This window comes from Leucoraja erinacea, chromosome 14 (assembly GCF_028641065.1).
Source record: "Leucoraja erinacea ecotype New England chromosome 14, Leri_hhj_1, whole genome shotgun sequence".
Classification (NCBI taxonomy): Eukaryota; Metazoa; Chordata; class Chondrichthyes; order Rajiformes; family Rajidae; genus Leucoraja; species Leucoraja erinaceus.
Window position 1 is genome coordinate 9,983,141 of NC_073390.1, and position 16,974 is coordinate 10,000,114.

At 42.9% G+C, this 16,974-nt stretch overlaps 1 protein-coding gene across 1 annotated transcript; it reads right to left on the reverse strand.

Moving 5' to 3' along the window:
- Positions 1–16,667, reverse strand: LOC129703253 (fetuin-B-like). The gene is made up of 7 exons (XM_055645565.1): positions 16,346–16,667; positions 10,707–10,817; positions 7,109–7,196; positions 5,003–5,169; positions 4,362–4,472; positions 4,059–4,145; positions 1–930 (listed from the first exon to the last, which is right to left on the reverse strand). The coding sequence occupies exons 1-7, from the start codon at positions 16,577–16,579 to the stop codon at positions 646–648; spliced, it is 1,083 nt and encodes a 360-aa protein (XP_055501540.1). The 5' UTR covers positions 16,580–16,667; the 3' UTR covers positions 1–645.
- Positions 16,668–16,974: the final 307 nt, after the last annotated feature.

Consider the following 16,974-nt stretch of genomic DNA (forward strand, 5'->3'; position numbering starts at 1 on the left):
TTGCAACGTTAAAGTTTTATTATGTGCTGATGTGACTAAATCTGCTGACCAAAACAACTAAAAGTTAAAGATACACTTTGTACTTTTGGTAATACAGTTAAACATTTCATGAAGAGAATAAACAGAAACGGGCAAATAGCAACTTACTAGCTCAAAGGGTTTAAATGGCAGAAAATATATTGTAACAAGAAGTGCCATCGTGAGAGTGAGAGTATATTGAATAATACCATTCATGAAAGTGTTTAAGAAGGAACTGCAGATGCTGAACAATCGAAGGTAGACAAAAATGCGGGAGAAACTCAGCGGGTGAGGCAGCATCAATGGACCGAAGGAATGGATGATGTTTCAGGTTGAGACCCTTCTTCAGACGAAAGGGTCTCGACCCAAAACATTACCCATTCCTTCGCTCCATAGATGCTGCCTCACCCATTGATGAAAGTGTAGTGCATTCATTTTTTTTTTAAAGATCACATTCATTTTAGCCTTTTATTTTATTTTATAAATCAATTATACATTTATTTTCTGTTTTTCTTCTTCAAATATGTTTCAGGTCTGTGCCCTTCACAATCAGTTCCTAATATTAAAGAAAAGAACAGATTGTTGCTCAGCTGTGAAGCTTCGCTCTGTATTGACTTCAGAGGCACATCACATAGGCCCAGTGGTTCCTCCAAGGTACCGGGCTCTTCCTGGACAGATCCTTCGAGGTGCAGGCAGTTGTGGGTAGTCATTTCTACTGCCTGTGCCAATAGTGAAGCCCAGTGCACCCTGTACTTCCTCCGAGGATTCAGTTCTCCTGCGAGTTCCACTCTTTGGGCTTGCCTGTTTATGGCCAGGTTTCTTCTTAAGTATGGATTGCCTCTTATTTCTGTTTCCTTGTCCTCTTTGTCGGATACAGCTCGTTACTTTATTCCTTGCTGAGCTGACTGCCACCTTCAGTAATACAAAGATTGTCATCTACTTTGTGGAATGCAGACAAATCTATCAGCACTGATAGAAGCAAAACAATGACAAACAGGCACATTTGTAGGTTAATTGGCTTCCGTAAATTGTCCGTAGTGTGTAGGGTAATAAAGTGGGATAAAATATTCCATGCTGTATCTCTGAACTGAACTAAACCTGACTGCAGATTTACCAAAGAATTACCAGAAGAATTCCAGATATTAGACATTTCAGCAACAATGTTAGACAGGAAAAGCGAAAGTTGTTCTCCTTGGAACAAAGAAGGATGTCAGAGATTTGATGGAGCTGCAAGAGACCATGACTGGAATATAGGGAACAAATAAAGCAAACCCATTCCCATTATTGGATGTTCCAAAGAGCAGAGGAATGCATTTAAAATTAATGCCAAGGAATAAAAAGCAAATATGAGGCAAAACAGAATTATTCAGAAAGTTCAAAAGGGAATAGTATGAGCACTTGAGAAATAATAATTTGCAGAGTTAGAAGTGAAGAGCTTGAGAGTTGTGCGGAAGGGATTGCTCTACCAAAACCTAACATTGATTAAATATAATGAATGGCTGTCTTGCTGAGACTGCTGTTTGGTGACTTCTCAAAATTGGCTACAGCATTAAAAAAAAAAGGTGCATAGACTAAAGAGGAGACCCATGAAGGGTATTAAATCTAGATAATAACCTACCCTTATGCCAGATCTTCCCTGGTTTATTTGAAGCAGGAGACAATGGTCATTGGACTAGCCAAATGCCAGTGCTGCTTGGTTAGAGTAATGGGTGCAACAGGCAAGAGAACTAAAGGCCAAAGGGAATTAAGTTAAAATAGAGAACAAAATGAATTGGAAAGACATATTATTTTATTAAAAAGTGCCATTAAAATTGTCAAGTCCCATATATTGATTAGTTTCATCAATAGGGAGAACAGAGATGCCAAACAGCTGATTAGCCTTAGATAGACACAAATGCTGGAGTAACTCAGTAGGACAGGCAGCATCTCTGGAAAGAAGTAATGGATGACGTTTTGGGTCCTTCATCAGACTGAGAATGAAACTAGAGATATAGGAGGGTACAAAGAGAATGTAAGGTGAAAAGGACAGATCAAAGCAGAATATGATCAGAACATGTACAATGTTTCATTGATGGCTGAGGGGAAGGTGACTGACTACGAGGTATACAAAGACTAAAATTAATCAGGAGGACAGTGAAACTAGAATGAGAACCAGGGTAGGGAGAGATGGAGAGAGGGGAAATGCAAGAGTTAGAGAAATCAATATTCATACTGCTGGATAGACACAAAAAGCTGGAGTAATTCAGCGGGGCAGGCAGCATCTCTGGAGAGGAGAAATGGGTGACTTTTCGGGTCGAGATCCTTCCTCAGACTGGTTAGGGATAAGGGAAACAAGAGATATAGACGTTGATGTGGAGAGTTAAAGAACAATGAATGAAAGATATACAAAAAAGCAAAGATGATAAAGGAAACACGCCATTGTTAGCTGTTTGTAGGGTGAAAATGAGAAACTAGTGCGACCTGGATGAATGCCGGGGGGGGAGGGATAGAGATAAGAGTGAATTCGGCCCCCGGCCTTCTCTCCATACCCGTACCTACCTGAAGTGAGAGAAATCAATATAGCCATACTGGCCAACTACCCTCTGGGCTGATTACCACTCTCTGTGCGAAAAAACATGAAAGGCTGTTCCCCCTTATCCTTGCTGTTTGTCCTGGGCTTCCCCACTCGGGAACAATGGAGGAGATCCCTTAAGAATTTTGACAGTTTCTATAAGATCCCCTCTGTGTCCTAAATGGGAAGAGAGAATCTATCCAGTGTCCTTCTAAGGGTCCTGACATCCCAGGAATCAGTCTGGTGAACCTTCTCTGATTACTCCCTCTGATGGCAATAGTCCTTCCTCTTCTCTGACAGAAACCTGACTGTTAGGAATACTGTTAAATTGTCCAGCTGCATGTAGTAACCTTCTTCTGGCAATGTTCCTTCTTCCTGCCAGAAACCTGACTGAGATATACTGTCTATTGCCAGTGCATGCAGTAATGCTGGCAATGTTCCTTCCATGACAGAGATATATGCTTTCCCAAGGCTTACCCCTGGAAGCTTCTATCCTTCAATAAACACACAAAACATGCCACAACAAACAGATTCCAGCATTTGCAGTCTCTTGTGACTCCAAGTATGCCAGTTATTTCAAACATGATTTACCTAATCGTCCTTCGTCTGATCCTTGAAACTCAATCCCAATGACAACTTGTTTTTTCTAATGCCTCCTATCTAGAAAATAACACTAATTGTGGGGGCATTTGTAATAAAAACTGACACTGCATATGTGGAGTCATTAGAGCAGGAACAAAAACAACAGTCATAGAAGTAGGTTTTAGAGTGAGTTCAAAGTGAGAATGAGGGGTATAGAAGTTGAGAAGCGGATTCCAGAACCTAGGGCCTTGGCAGCTGAATGTATGTCTGCCATGTGTGCAACAATTAAGTGAGATGAGCAAGAAGTCAGATTTATGACAGGACAGATATCCCAGCGGGTTATGGAGTTAAGGGGCTGTCCCACGAGCATGCGACTGCATGCGGTGAGCGCGACCAAACCGGAAGCGGGGGCCACGTGGAGGTCGAGTGATCCCGTATGAGTTGACGTGAAGTTCGGGCGAAGTCCGCGGGAAGTTCGCGCTAGGCGTACGCCATCAAGACGCTGCGTACGGCGTCAAGACACTGCATACGGTATCGAGACACTGCACACGCCCGTCGAGGCGGTGTATACGGCCTCAATGCGGCTGCGGGCCGGCAGTCCGTTGCCGCGTGGAATTTTTTGGACAGTATCAGTTTTTTGGAGCCCCGCGCGATGTCGGGACCAGCCCCGCACAACTCCATGCGGCTCCGGCGATCGAAGTAGGACCAGCCCCGCGAGGCCATACGGCTCAAACGACCACGTTAGGTCACGCTTGCCGCATGTAGTCGCATGCTCGTGGGACAGGCCCTTTAGAGGAAGCTCAGAGCTACAGAGACAGGGATGATGGATTACGGAGATGGAACTAATTGTCAAACATTTTGAAATCCCTCTTCCAATGTTTAATGATATACCTCAGCAATTGATTACCTTTGGTCTATAGAAGTCACAATTCACTTCAACTTTCTCTCGGCCAGGGATGGGTTTTTCGACAGCGGCAGTGCAGAAACCTTTGGTCTACAAAGCAAAATCAGGTGACAGCAAATACTTAGCAAAAAATGCAGCCATTGTTTCCCTTATCATATTCTCTGGTTATATTGTGTAATTTTAAGATTTATATTCTCAACATTACACTTAAAGATAATGTTTCCTCCACAAATTCACACAGGAAATTTTGAGGTTGAATTATTTTGGAACTATTGAATTACGGGCCTGTACAGCATCAATACTTACACCAGATGCAAATGTTCCTTCATTCGCTGGACAATTTGGAAGATGAGAGGTTTTAGCACATGCAGTTCCCTGGATGACAAATTCAACAAATATTTTTTTCCCGGCAAGCATCTGAAAAAAGGACAGGTCAACATTTATTCAGCCATAAATAACAGTGAAATAACCAAATCAAATTATTACATCAATCATTTTGGAAACATTCGGCAAAGGATTTTAAAAAAAGTCTAAATAAATGCCAGCAGCAAGTTTAATCGTACTTTTAATTGTAATTTTCAAAATTAAATTTCTGATATTTATACAAAGTGCTACCAACACCATGACAACAATCACCATTTCCCTTGTGGCAGGTGGGACAATGCATAGTATTTGTTCTGGCTACTCTGCTATGCCAGAATTGGATCAGATCTTTAACCTGTTGTTGCCACATTTTCTAACTGTACAAGCTGACCTTAAGTTGGGTGATGGTCTCAACAGGTTGCTATTTAAATACAACGATGGGTTCTTGTGAGCTGGGGGTGGGGGCATCTGAAATCTACATAGTCTTGTAATTCCTTCTATTTCCCTACTTCTTTTCCCATATTCCTACAGATTTAATTTTTTATTACTAAACATATGCCAGCAAATGTTGACATCAAACTTACCTGGGAGGAAGCTTTAGTTATTTTCTTTACTGCAAAATAATTTGTCCTGTTGCTGTGTCGGTTGTATTTTTTCAGCGCTGCTGCAACAGCATGGCTGGCATCTGTATGATTTAGAGCAATACGATGTCGGCAGGAAGGGCACCGGCTCAAAACCATGTCATCAGAGTCTGTAGTGAGAGCACAAAATGCAGCAAACTTTTGTTTTACCTTTATAGAAACATAGAAAATAGGTGCAGGACTAAGCCATTCGGCCCTTCGAGCCAACACCGCCATTCAATATGATCATGGCTGAGCATCCAAAATCAGTATCCCTGTTCCTGCTTTCTCCCCATATCCCTTGATTCCTTTAGCCATAAGAGCTAAATCTAACTCTCTCTTGAAAACATCCAGTGAATTGGCCTCCACCGCCTTTTGTGGCAGTGAATTCCACAGATTCACAACTGCGTGAAAAAGGTTTTCCTCATCTCAGTCCTAAATGGCCTACCCCTTATTCTTAAACTGTAACCCCTGGTTCTGGACTCCCCCAACATGGGGAACATTTTTCCTGCATCTCGCCTGTCCAATCCCTTAAGAATTTTATATGTTTCTATAAGATTTCCCTCATCCTTCTAAATTCCAGTGAATATAAGCCCAGTCGATCCATATAAGCTCATTCGATTATATTCATAGTCATATTTTCTGGAATGAATAAACAAAGTACAGGAGAAACTCAATTGGTCAGACCGCATCTGTGGAGGGAATTGGACAAAAGAAAGATCTGAAGAAGGGTCCCAATCTGAAACATTGTCTGTCTACTTCCTTTCACAGATGCTGACTGACCTGCTGAGTTCCTTCAGCAGTTTTCTTTACTAAAGTTTTCAGCAGCTGCAGTCTCTTACATCATGCAACATTTTCTTTAGGTAAATTATGGAAACACTAGTCTTAAAATAAATGTTTTGATCAATGATGCTTCTTAACAGGCATATGCTAATTATTCTTTATTTACAAAGACAAATGGTCTAATATTGATACTATTTAAAATAGACCTCAGGGGCAAATTTTTCACACAGAGGTAAATGAACAGGAAAGGTTTGGAGAGATTATGGACCAGGCCCATGCAAGTGGAACTAGCTTAATTAGGCAACTCAATCCACATGGAGAAGATGGGTGAAAGTGCGTGTTTCCATGCTGTATATCTCTGTGAATCTGTTACTGTGACTCTATTCTTCAGTAGTTAGTAACAAGTGATATCTATTAGACTCCATTAAAGAAGATGACAGTAAGATATGGAGACTACAGTACTTCAAGAGTCAAGTCAAGAGTGTTTTCATGTCATGTGTCCCAGATAGAACAATGAAATTCTTACTTGCAGCAGCACGACAGAATATGTAAACATAGTACACTATAAATAATATAATAAATGAGAAAAGAAAGTTCAGTGTGTATGTGTACAGTACGTACACATAAAAAAACAGTGCAATAAAAGTGCAATAAAAATAATTTTAGAATAACTGTGACAGCAGCAATCTCCATAAATCGCACCCATTGACATAGATGCCACTATATTTGACAAAAGTGGAATGAATGCATTAATTCAAGGGAAAGCTAAATGAAGAAAGCAATAGAAGGTTACTTTGGTGGAGTTGGATAAAATAGGATATGATAGACACACTAATCACATCTTGTCATGTGCCAGGCTGGATGTTTTATTTCTGTGCCATATATCCTTGGTTAGTTATAGATAGGATCATCAGAGGATGTTGCTGTATGTGGCCTTGAGAGAGGTGTCTCATAGCCTCAGCTACAATCTTCATAATGAATAAACTAGCCAAGATTTAACATGGAAAGACTGGAGAAAAGCTACTTTGGGCATGTCACGCACCATTAAAAACAAGCTACTGCTTGACTCAATATAATACCCATTCTATTTGGGGGGGGGGGGGGGGGGGGGGTGTGTTTGGAATTAACTATTAAAATACAACAAGGGGATAACCAGCAAATAGTAACTAATTGGTTGCTGAGTTATTTTGTTACTGAATCTGTCAGGGTTAAGTTTTAGTTGTCAAATACCATTATCACATTTGTTCAGCTGAATAAAGATGGCATTCACAGACAGCTCTGACTCACCTGGTGATATCAAGCACCAGTATCTCTGGACCTCGATGCATCCGGATGATCTATTCATTTGTAACTGCATTTTACAGTCACCAGAAATCTAACAGGAAATAAGTCCATTATTATTTATTTCTTACTTAATTGTCATAGCATACTTATATTATTTTAAAGGCTGCAGTGCAGTGTAAAATATGGAAATAGAAAACAATCAAATTTTTTTGCTCTAAACAGTTGGAGGAATTCGCAGGAACAGGTAACCTCGGTCTGAAGAAGGGTCCCAACCCAAAACATCATCTGTCCCTTTCCGCCCACAGATGCTGCCTCACCTACTGAGTTCTTCCAGCAGTTTGTATTTAGCTCAAGATTCCAGTCTAATGGGTCTCCAACTTGTTTGATCTCCTTTTTGCCACAAGGATGACTGACCTCCAACTAGCATTCAGCTAAAATATTGGTACTAACCATTGCCTCTTACTTCCATTCTCAGCTTTACAATATCTAATATCTGGGATTACAATGAAATGGAGGCAACATGATCAAGGTAACCCAACCCCAGCATCCAGTGTGACTGACTATGGAGTGCTCAATGTACGTAGCCAGGAGAAAGTGTGGAGAGCCATGTTGTAAATCTTGTACATCATTTAACAAGTTACTGCTTCTGGCTTCTGGGACCATTTCCGATACTTCCCTACCATTCCTTGACCTCACCATCTCCATCGCAGGGGACAGACTTCTGACCGACATACACTACAAACCAACTGACTCATATGGCTATCTGGACTACACGTCTTCCCACCCTGCCCCCTGTAAAGACTCCATCCCCTACTCCCAATTCCTCCGCCTACGCCGCATCTGTTCCCAGGATGAGACATTCCATACCAGGGCATCGGAAATGTCTTCATTCTTCAGGGAACGGGGATTCCCCTCCACCACCATACATGAGGCTCGCACCAGGGTCTCATCCATACCCCACAACACTGCTCTCTCTCCCCATCCCCGCACTCGCAACAAGGGCAGAGTCCCCCTGGTCCTCACCTTTCACCCCACCAGCCGGCAAATACAACACATAATCCTCCGCCATTTCCGCCACCTCCAACGTGACCCCACCACTCGCCACATCTTCCCATCTCCCCCTATGTCTGCCTTCCGCAAAGACTGCTCCCTCCGCAACTCCCTTGTCAATTCTTCCCTTCCCTCCTGTACCATCCCCTCCCGGGGCACTTTCCATTGCAACTGCAAGAAATGCAACACCTGTCCCTTCACCTCCCCCCTCGACTCCATTCAAGGACCCAAGCTGTCGTTCCAGGTGTGACAAAGGTTCACCTGTATCTCCTCCAACTTCATCTACTGCATCCGCTGCTCTAGATGTCAGCTGATTTACATCGGGGAGACTAAGTGGAGGTTGGGCGATCGTTTCGCCGAACACCTCCGCTCAGTCCGCAATAACCTACCTGAACTCCCGGTGGCTGGGCTCGATGCAATGTCCATCAACAAGGCGTGCTGATAGATTGACCTTCCAGAAAGTCTTAGAGTTTCCTGTTTGACATTTCGAGCTGTCTCCTCCCAGCCCCCCATCTGGGCTCCTCCTGCTGCTTTTTCCTTTTCACCCCACTGGTGGAATGGTTTAACGTCGCCTTTTCCAATTAAGCTCCAAATGCTGACAGCATTCGCTGAGTTTTCCATTTCAGCATTTTTGTGTACCTTACTGCTTCTGAGTTGTTCTGCCAAGACTGGGCTCAATGCAATGTCCATCAACAAGGCGTGCTGATAAATTGACCTTCCAGAAAGTCTTAGAGTTTCCTGTTTGACATTTCATTTGCTGACATCTGGGCTTTGCTGCAGTTTCAATGGTGGAATGGTAATGTTTCCCAATTAAGAAGGACAGATGTGGGATTCTGGTTTACTTTGCCGGGGGGAGTTAGGGGGGGGGTCAGGGGGGGGGAAGCACATGTGGCTGGGGGGCTTGGGGGGGGGGGGGGGGGATCCTTTGCTAATTTCCAAAGGAAATAACAAATAACAAATGGCTCAAAGAATGCAAATGGCTGCATGAATATTGAAATAAATGTATTTACTTTATTAATGAGAAAATGTAGTAACTAGTCAGCAAGGAGGTAACAATGGAAGTTAACCCAGGGCAGCACCTTCACAGTGAATGGCAGGGCTCTGGTGAGTATGTAGAGGAGAGGCAGCTCAAAGTGCACGTACATAGTTTTTTAATAAGATTGTCAAGAAGGCTTTAGGCACATTGGCCTTCGTCAGTCAAATTATTGAATACAGAAGTTGGGATGTTTATGCTACAATTGGTGAGACCACATTTGTCTGTGAAAGAAATGATGTTGTTAAATTGGAAAGAGTGCAGAGAGGATTTACGAGGATGTTGCCAGGACTTGAGGGCCTGGGCTTTAAGGAGAGGTAGGGCAGGCTACGACTTGATTCCTTGAAGCACAGGAGGATGAGGGGTTATCTTATAGAGGTGTGTAAGACCATGAGGGGAATAGATAGGGTAGGTGCACAGAGTCTACAACCAAGTGGGAGAATCATGAACCAGAGAACATCGGTTTAAGGTGAGAGGGGAAAGATTTAATAGGAACCTAAGTGACAACTATTTTGCACAGATGATCTATGGAACAAGCTGCCAAGGAGGTAGTGAGAGAGGTACTATAACATAATTTAAAGGACATTTGGACTGGCACATGAATAAAAATGATTTAGAGGGATATGGGCAAAATTCAGGCAGGTGGGACTATTATAGATTGGCGACCTTAATCAGCATGGGCAACTTGGGCCAAAGGACCTGTTTCCGTGCTGTATGACTAAGATAAGGGGATAACATTAGAATTGAAAAGGGCATTATACAATATGCCATCGTTAAAATGATGTCATTACAGATACGTTACAGTTACAAAAATTAAGGGAGCAGTAAGGCAGCAGTAAAAATTAAATGAGCAGGAAATTTGTAACTTTGTAAGCGCCCTTTAGAGGTGACTATTTGCATACCTTGGGTACACAAGCAAAGAATTTCACTGTGACTTGTCCACATGTGACAATAAAGTATTCAATTCAATTCAATTAATTTAAAAGAGAGGGGTAAGGGCAAATCTCCAGAATACTTGACCCCAAAAGGCTGTGGAGACCAGACTATTAGTAGTATTTTCAGCGTAATTGGAAACATTTTTGAAAGATTGGGAAATTGTGGGTTTCCAGGGAAGTGGCACAGAGGAGGGTTTGAGGTGGAGGCAAATATATCAGAATCCTGCTTCCAATTTGCAAGTTTTCATTGTATCTGACTTTAAATTAATAAGTATTAAATTGCATGTTAGATAATCTGGTTCAGTTTGGGTCTAAATTTGAAACGCCTTATTTTGGGATTAAGATAACACCTGTTGTGACATCAGTGTAACTTCAACCCTCACTTGACACCACAACTGCAGTCGATGTTAAAGTGAGTGATTTTTTCACACAGACGGTTGTGGGGATTCAGAATGAGCTGCTAGAGGAGGTCGTGGAGTTAGTTGAGAGTTAACTGATTGGCTTGGATGCTTACTAAATGGGCAGCTTTTTCACGTATAACACTGAATGTCAACTTTTAAAAACATTCAAAAGAGAAACTTACAGCTTCGGGACCAGATGGCACTTCACACTCTCCCACAGGTTTAGGATTCAATGAGTGGCACCTGGTTTCCAGTATCTCAAATTCAATGTACATAAAAGGTATACCTTGCTTCTGAAAGACAAATGAAAATGTAAAGTGACATGAAATTAGCCCCTTCCCACCCCCACACTGACCTTTCTAACCTGGACCTCCTCTTCTGTCAGAGTGAGGCCCAGCGCGAATTGGAGGAACAGCGTTTCATATTTTGTTTGGTCAGCTTACACCTCAGCGGTATGAATTCTCTAAGAATGATTTCTCTAATTACAAGTAACCCCTGCATCCTTTTTCTCTCCATCCCACCCCTACCCTAGTCCTGCTTAGTTTCACTATTTGTATCTAATCATTATCACCGCTTCCACAGCCAACAATGGACCATTGTGGACTCCACCTTTCCTTGATCATTGTTGCTGGCTTTGATTTGTTCTTTTCCTACCTTTAATTCATTTGTTATTTGTACCTTTTTATGCGTTGAGTTTCCCTCTCCCCTGAATCTCAGGCTGAAGAAGGGTCTCAACGCAAAATGTCACCCATTCCTTTTCTCCAGAGATGCTGCCTGACCCGCTGAGTTACTCCAGCATTTTGGGTCTCTCTTTAATCCCTTCTCATCTGTTTTTGCAGTGAGGTTGCAAATTCTTGTTGTGGATTTGCATATGTAAAATTAATAAATAAATTAATTGTCTCTGATATCATCAACCTGCTATCAACCTACAGCTTTAATTCACCTGCACATTTTCTGCCACACCTTACCTTAACAAACGAGGAATAAATTGCTGATTCCATTCACCGCCTCTTATGGCACTTTCATGCACAACCGTAGCTGCATCATGAATATTCCATAGCAACAATGAGCTTGTTCCATATACCCACTATCCCCTCTGTGAAGAAGTTGCCTCTTATGTTCCTATTAAATATTTTCCCTCTCATCTAAACCTGTGCCCTCTGGTTCTCAGTTCCTCTACCCTTACATTCACCCAATCTATTTGCCTCATGATTTTATACATCTTTACATCCTTCGGCCTCCTGTGCTTTAAGAAATAATGTCCTAACCTGCCCAACATCTCCCTTTAGCCAAGGCCCTCGATTCTGGCAATAACCTCACAATTCTTCGCTGCATCCTTTCCAGCTTAATTACGTTATTCTTATAGCTCGGGCCCGATCCACCTGTTGAACAACCGTGCCACTGACGACCAGAACGATGACCGAAGACCAGCACGCTCCCCAGTAGGCCTGAGTTGCCCCACAGGCCTTCCCGGGGATTGCGGAGAAGCCGGGCGGCGAGGCATGTCTGGTCCAAAGGAGCCTCAGCAGTGGCAGCGATGGGAGCCTCAGCGGTGGCGGTGATTGGAGCCTTGGCGGTGAAAGCGGGTGCCTCGGCGGCAACATGGTGTTGAGTGTGAGGGGGGGAGGGGAAGACAATGGGAACCCGGTGTGGGGGGACCGTCATGAAGGATGGTGGGAGGACAAAGGGGGACCCGGATGGGGGGCACTCTAGTTTAAAATCCTCGGGTCCAGGGGATAAGTCTCTATTTGTTTGTTTGTCAGTTCATTTGTTCAGGTGAAGGAGCTGTGCACACGGCAGCCAGCCAACAGTCGCTAGTCTTTCTCTTTTTGTTTTCACTTTTAATTTCAAGTTCTTGTATGTTGTGACTGTCGGCGGACCAATTTCCCTCCGGGGATGAATAAAGTTTTATCGTATTGTATCATATCGTATCGTATAGCAAGATGACCAAATATCCTAAGTGTGGCCTCATCCACGATTGCGAAACTGTAAAATAATGTCCCAACCGCAACACTAATTTCCCTGACTGATGAAGGCCAATATACCGAAAGCATTCTTAATCATCCTACGTACCTGTGACACCACTTTCAGGGAACCATGTACTTACATTCCTAAATCCTTCTGTTCTCCAACATTCCCCAGAGCCTTACCATTCACTGCAAAGATCCTGCCCTGGTTTAACTTTTCAAAATGCAACAACTTGCACTTATCCAAATTAAACTCCATTTGCTGTTCCTCAGCCCACTTGCCCATCAAGATCCTGCTGTAATTCTTAATAACCATCTTCACTGTCTATAGAAACATAGAAACATAGAAATTAGGTGCAGGAGTAGGCCATTCGGCCCTTCGAGCCTGCACCGCCATTCAATATGATCATGGCTGATCATCCAACTCAGTATCCCGTACCTGCCTTCTCTCCATACCCCCTGAGCCCCTTAGCCACAAGGGCCACATCTAACTCCCTCTTAAATATAGCCAATGAAGTGGCCTCAACTACCCTCTGTGGCAGAGAGTTCCAGAGATTCACCACTCTCTGCGTGAAAAAAGTTCTTCTCATCTCGGTTTTAAAGGATTTCCCCTTTATCCTTAAGCTGTGACCCCTTGTCCTGGACTTCCCTAACATCGGGAACAATCTTCCTGCATCTAGCCTGTCCAACCCCTTAAGAATTTTGTAAGTTTCTATAAGATCCCCTCTCAATCTTCTAAATTCTAGAGAGCATAAACCAAGTCTATCCAGTCTTTCTTCATAAGACAGTCCTGACATCCCAGGAATCAGTCTGGTGAACCGTCTCTGCACTCCCTCTATGGCAATAATGTCCTTCCTCAGATTTGGAGACCAAAACTGTACGCAATACTCCAGGTGTGGTCTCACCAAGACCCTGTACAACTGCAGTAGAACCTCTCTGCTCCTATACTCAAATCCTTTTGCAATGAAAGCTAACATACCATTCGCTTTCTTTACTGCCTGCTGCACCTGCATGCCTACCTTCAATGACTGGTGTACCATGACACCCAGGTCTCGCTGCATCTCCCCCTTTCCCAATCGGCCACCATTTAGATAATAGTCTGCTTTCCTGTTTTTGCCACCAAAATGGATAACCTCACATTTATCCACATTATACTGCATCTGCCAAACATTTGCCCACTCACCCAGCCTATCCAAGTCACCCTGCAGTCTCCTAGCATCCTCCTCACAGCTAACACTGCCCCCCAGCTTAGTGTCATCCGCAAACTTGGAGATATTGCCTTCAATTCCCTCATCCAGATCATTAATATATATTGTAAATAGCTGGGGTCCCAGTACTGAGCCTTGGGGTACCCCACTAGTCACTGCCTGCCATTGTGAAAAGGACCCGTTTACTCCTACTCTTTGCTTCCTGTTTGCCAGCCAGTTCTCTATCCACATCAATACTGAACCCCCAATGCCTTGTGCTTTAAGTTTGTATACTAATTTTTTATGTGGGACCTTGTCGAAAGCCTTCTGGAAGTCCAGATACACCACATCCACTGGTTCTCCCCTATCCACGCTACTAGTTACATCCTCGAAAAAGTCTATAAGATTCGTCAGACATGATTTACCTTTCGTAAATCCATGCTGACTTTGTCCAATGATTTCACCACTTTCCAAATGTGCTGCTATCCCATCTTTAATAACTGACTCTAGCAGTTTCCCCACTACCGATGTTAGACTAACTGGTCTGTAATTCCCCATTTTCTCTCTCCCTCCCTTCTTAAAAAGTGGGGTTACGTTTGCTACCCGCCAATCTTCAGGAACTACTCCAGAATCTAAAGAGTTTTGAAAGATTATTACTAATGCATCCACTATTTCTGGAGCTACTTCCTTAAGTACTCTGGGATGCAGCCTATCTGGCCCTGGGGATTTATCGGCCTTTAATCCATTCAATTTACCCAACACCACTTCCCGGCTAACCTGGATTTCACTCAATTCCTCCAACTCCTTTGACCCGCGGTCCCCTGCTATTTCCGGCAAATTATTTATGTCTTCCTTAGTGAAGACGGAACCAAAGTAGTTATTCAATTGGTCCGCCATATCCTTGTTCCCCATGATCAACTCCCCTGTTTCTGACTGCAAGGGACCTACATTTGTTTTAACTAATCTCTTTCTTTTCACATATCTATAAAAACTTTTGCAGTCAGTTTTTATGTTCCCTGCCAGTTTTCTTTCATAATCTATTTTTCCTTTCCTAATTAAGCCCTTTGTCCTCCTCTGCTGGTCTTTGAATTTCTCCCAGTCCTCCGGTATGCTGCTTTTTCTGGCTAATTTGTACGCATCATCCTTCGCTTTGATACTATCCCTGATTTCCCTTGTTATCCATGGATGTACTACCTTCCCCGATTTATTCTTTTGCCAAACTGGGATGAACAATTTTTGTAGTTCATCCATGCAGTCTTTAAATGTCTTCCATTGCATATCCACCGTCAACCCTTTTAGAATTAATTGCCAGTCAATCTTGGCCAATTCACATCTCATACCCTCAAAGTTACCTTTCTTTAAGTTCAGAACCATTGTTTCTGAATTAACAATGTCACTCTCCATCCTAATGAAGAACTCAACCATATTATGGTCACTCTTGCCCAAGGGGGCACGTACAACAAGATTGCTAACTAACCCTTCCTCATTACTCAATACCCAGTCTAAAATAGCCTGCTCTCTCGTTGGTTCCTCTACATGTTGATTTAGATAACTATCCCGCATACATTCCAAGAAATCCTCTTCCTCAGCACCCCTGCCAATTTGATTCACCCAATCTATATGTAGATTGAAGTCACCCATTATAACCGTTTTGCCTTTGTCGCACGCATTTCTAATTTCCTGTTTGATACCATCTCCAACTTCACTACTACTGTTAGGTGGCCTGTACACAACACCCACCAGCGTTTTCTGCCCCTTAGTGTTGTGCAGCTCTACCCATACCGATTCCACATCCTCCAAACTAATGTCCTTCCTTTCCATTGCATTAATCCCCTCTCTAATCAGTAACGCTACCCCACCTCCTTTTCCTTTCTGTCTATCCCTCCTGAATATTGAATATCCCTGGATGTTCAGCTCCCAGCCTTGGTCACCCTGGAGCCATGTCTCCGTGATCCCAACTATATCATAGTCATTAATAGCTATCTGCACATTCAACTCATCCACCTTATTACGAATGCTCTTTGCATTGAGACACAAAGCCTTCAGGCTTGTTTTTACAACACTCTTACCCCTTACACAATTATGATACCTATGATACCACTTATTTTATTGTCATTTGTAAACTTATCAATCACGCACTCAACTTGTACATTCTCATCCAAATTGTTGCAATAGATGGTAAACAGCTATGTGCCTAGTGCTGTTCTGTGAGGCACACCATTAGTCACAAGTCTCCAGCCCATAAAACAACTTTCCACCATTACACTCTGCTTGCTAACAAGTCCCATCCAACACCACTCTCTGCTTCCGACCATAGTCATAGTCATATCCTGATCAAAATGTACAATAACAAATAGCAGCTTTATTCCTGCCGTAAATGTCAGGAAAGGGTGAAAGTGCACAGTAGATCTGTCAGCTACTGGAAAAGGGGAATGGTAGATGATCCTTTGATGGTTGAAAGAAGGTTTGCCAGCAGTGCCAGCCTCTGGGATGCCCCGACGTTGCTGTGCTGACCAATCATCACCATGTTGGCGTCAGTGTGATAAAAAAAAAATCATCAATGCGCTCCCTGTTTCAGGAATGTTTTTGGGGCGCATCCATGTGCCATCGCTCCTGTGCTGCCCTCGCCCTGTAATAAATTAACCAAGCTCAGCACTTCATACTCACCTTTCGATCTTCCTGGGCATTTTCAACTTTGTTCAGCACGTACTTGTATCCCTCTGGCTGGTCAGCATTTATGTGATCCACTGCCAGCTCTGCTGCCTTCATCACCCTCTGCTCACTGCAGGAAAGGGCTTTGAAGGAAGTTGCATGTGAGGAGTGGAAGAACTGACTGCCCACCACAAGCACAAGCAGCAGCTTCATGCTATCTGAAAGCAACGATGATGCTCCGAGCTGCATGACTTGTGAGGGACCCCACAAGTGGTCACTCCAACATCGGGAAACCCGCTGAAGTAGCGGCAGGAGTGCAAATATCACTTATTCAGCATTTTTCCAAATGCAATCAGGTTTGAGCAGAGATATTTGACCATGGGAAAAACAAACTTGTGAACTTGGAAAAATAAATATGAAAATTGATGAAGTCAAAGAAACATCAAGCAGTGTCGCAATCACTTGAAAATCAAAGGTCACTTGACACACATGCACACCACTAATCAATGGGAAGGTAAATAACCTATCCTATTGAAAGATAAATGAAAACGACAAGTGAAAAATACAACAAATGCTGGAAATTTTAGTTAAAAAATGTTACAGGTAAATGCTGCAAAAGCATTACACGTACAGTTACATTGTAT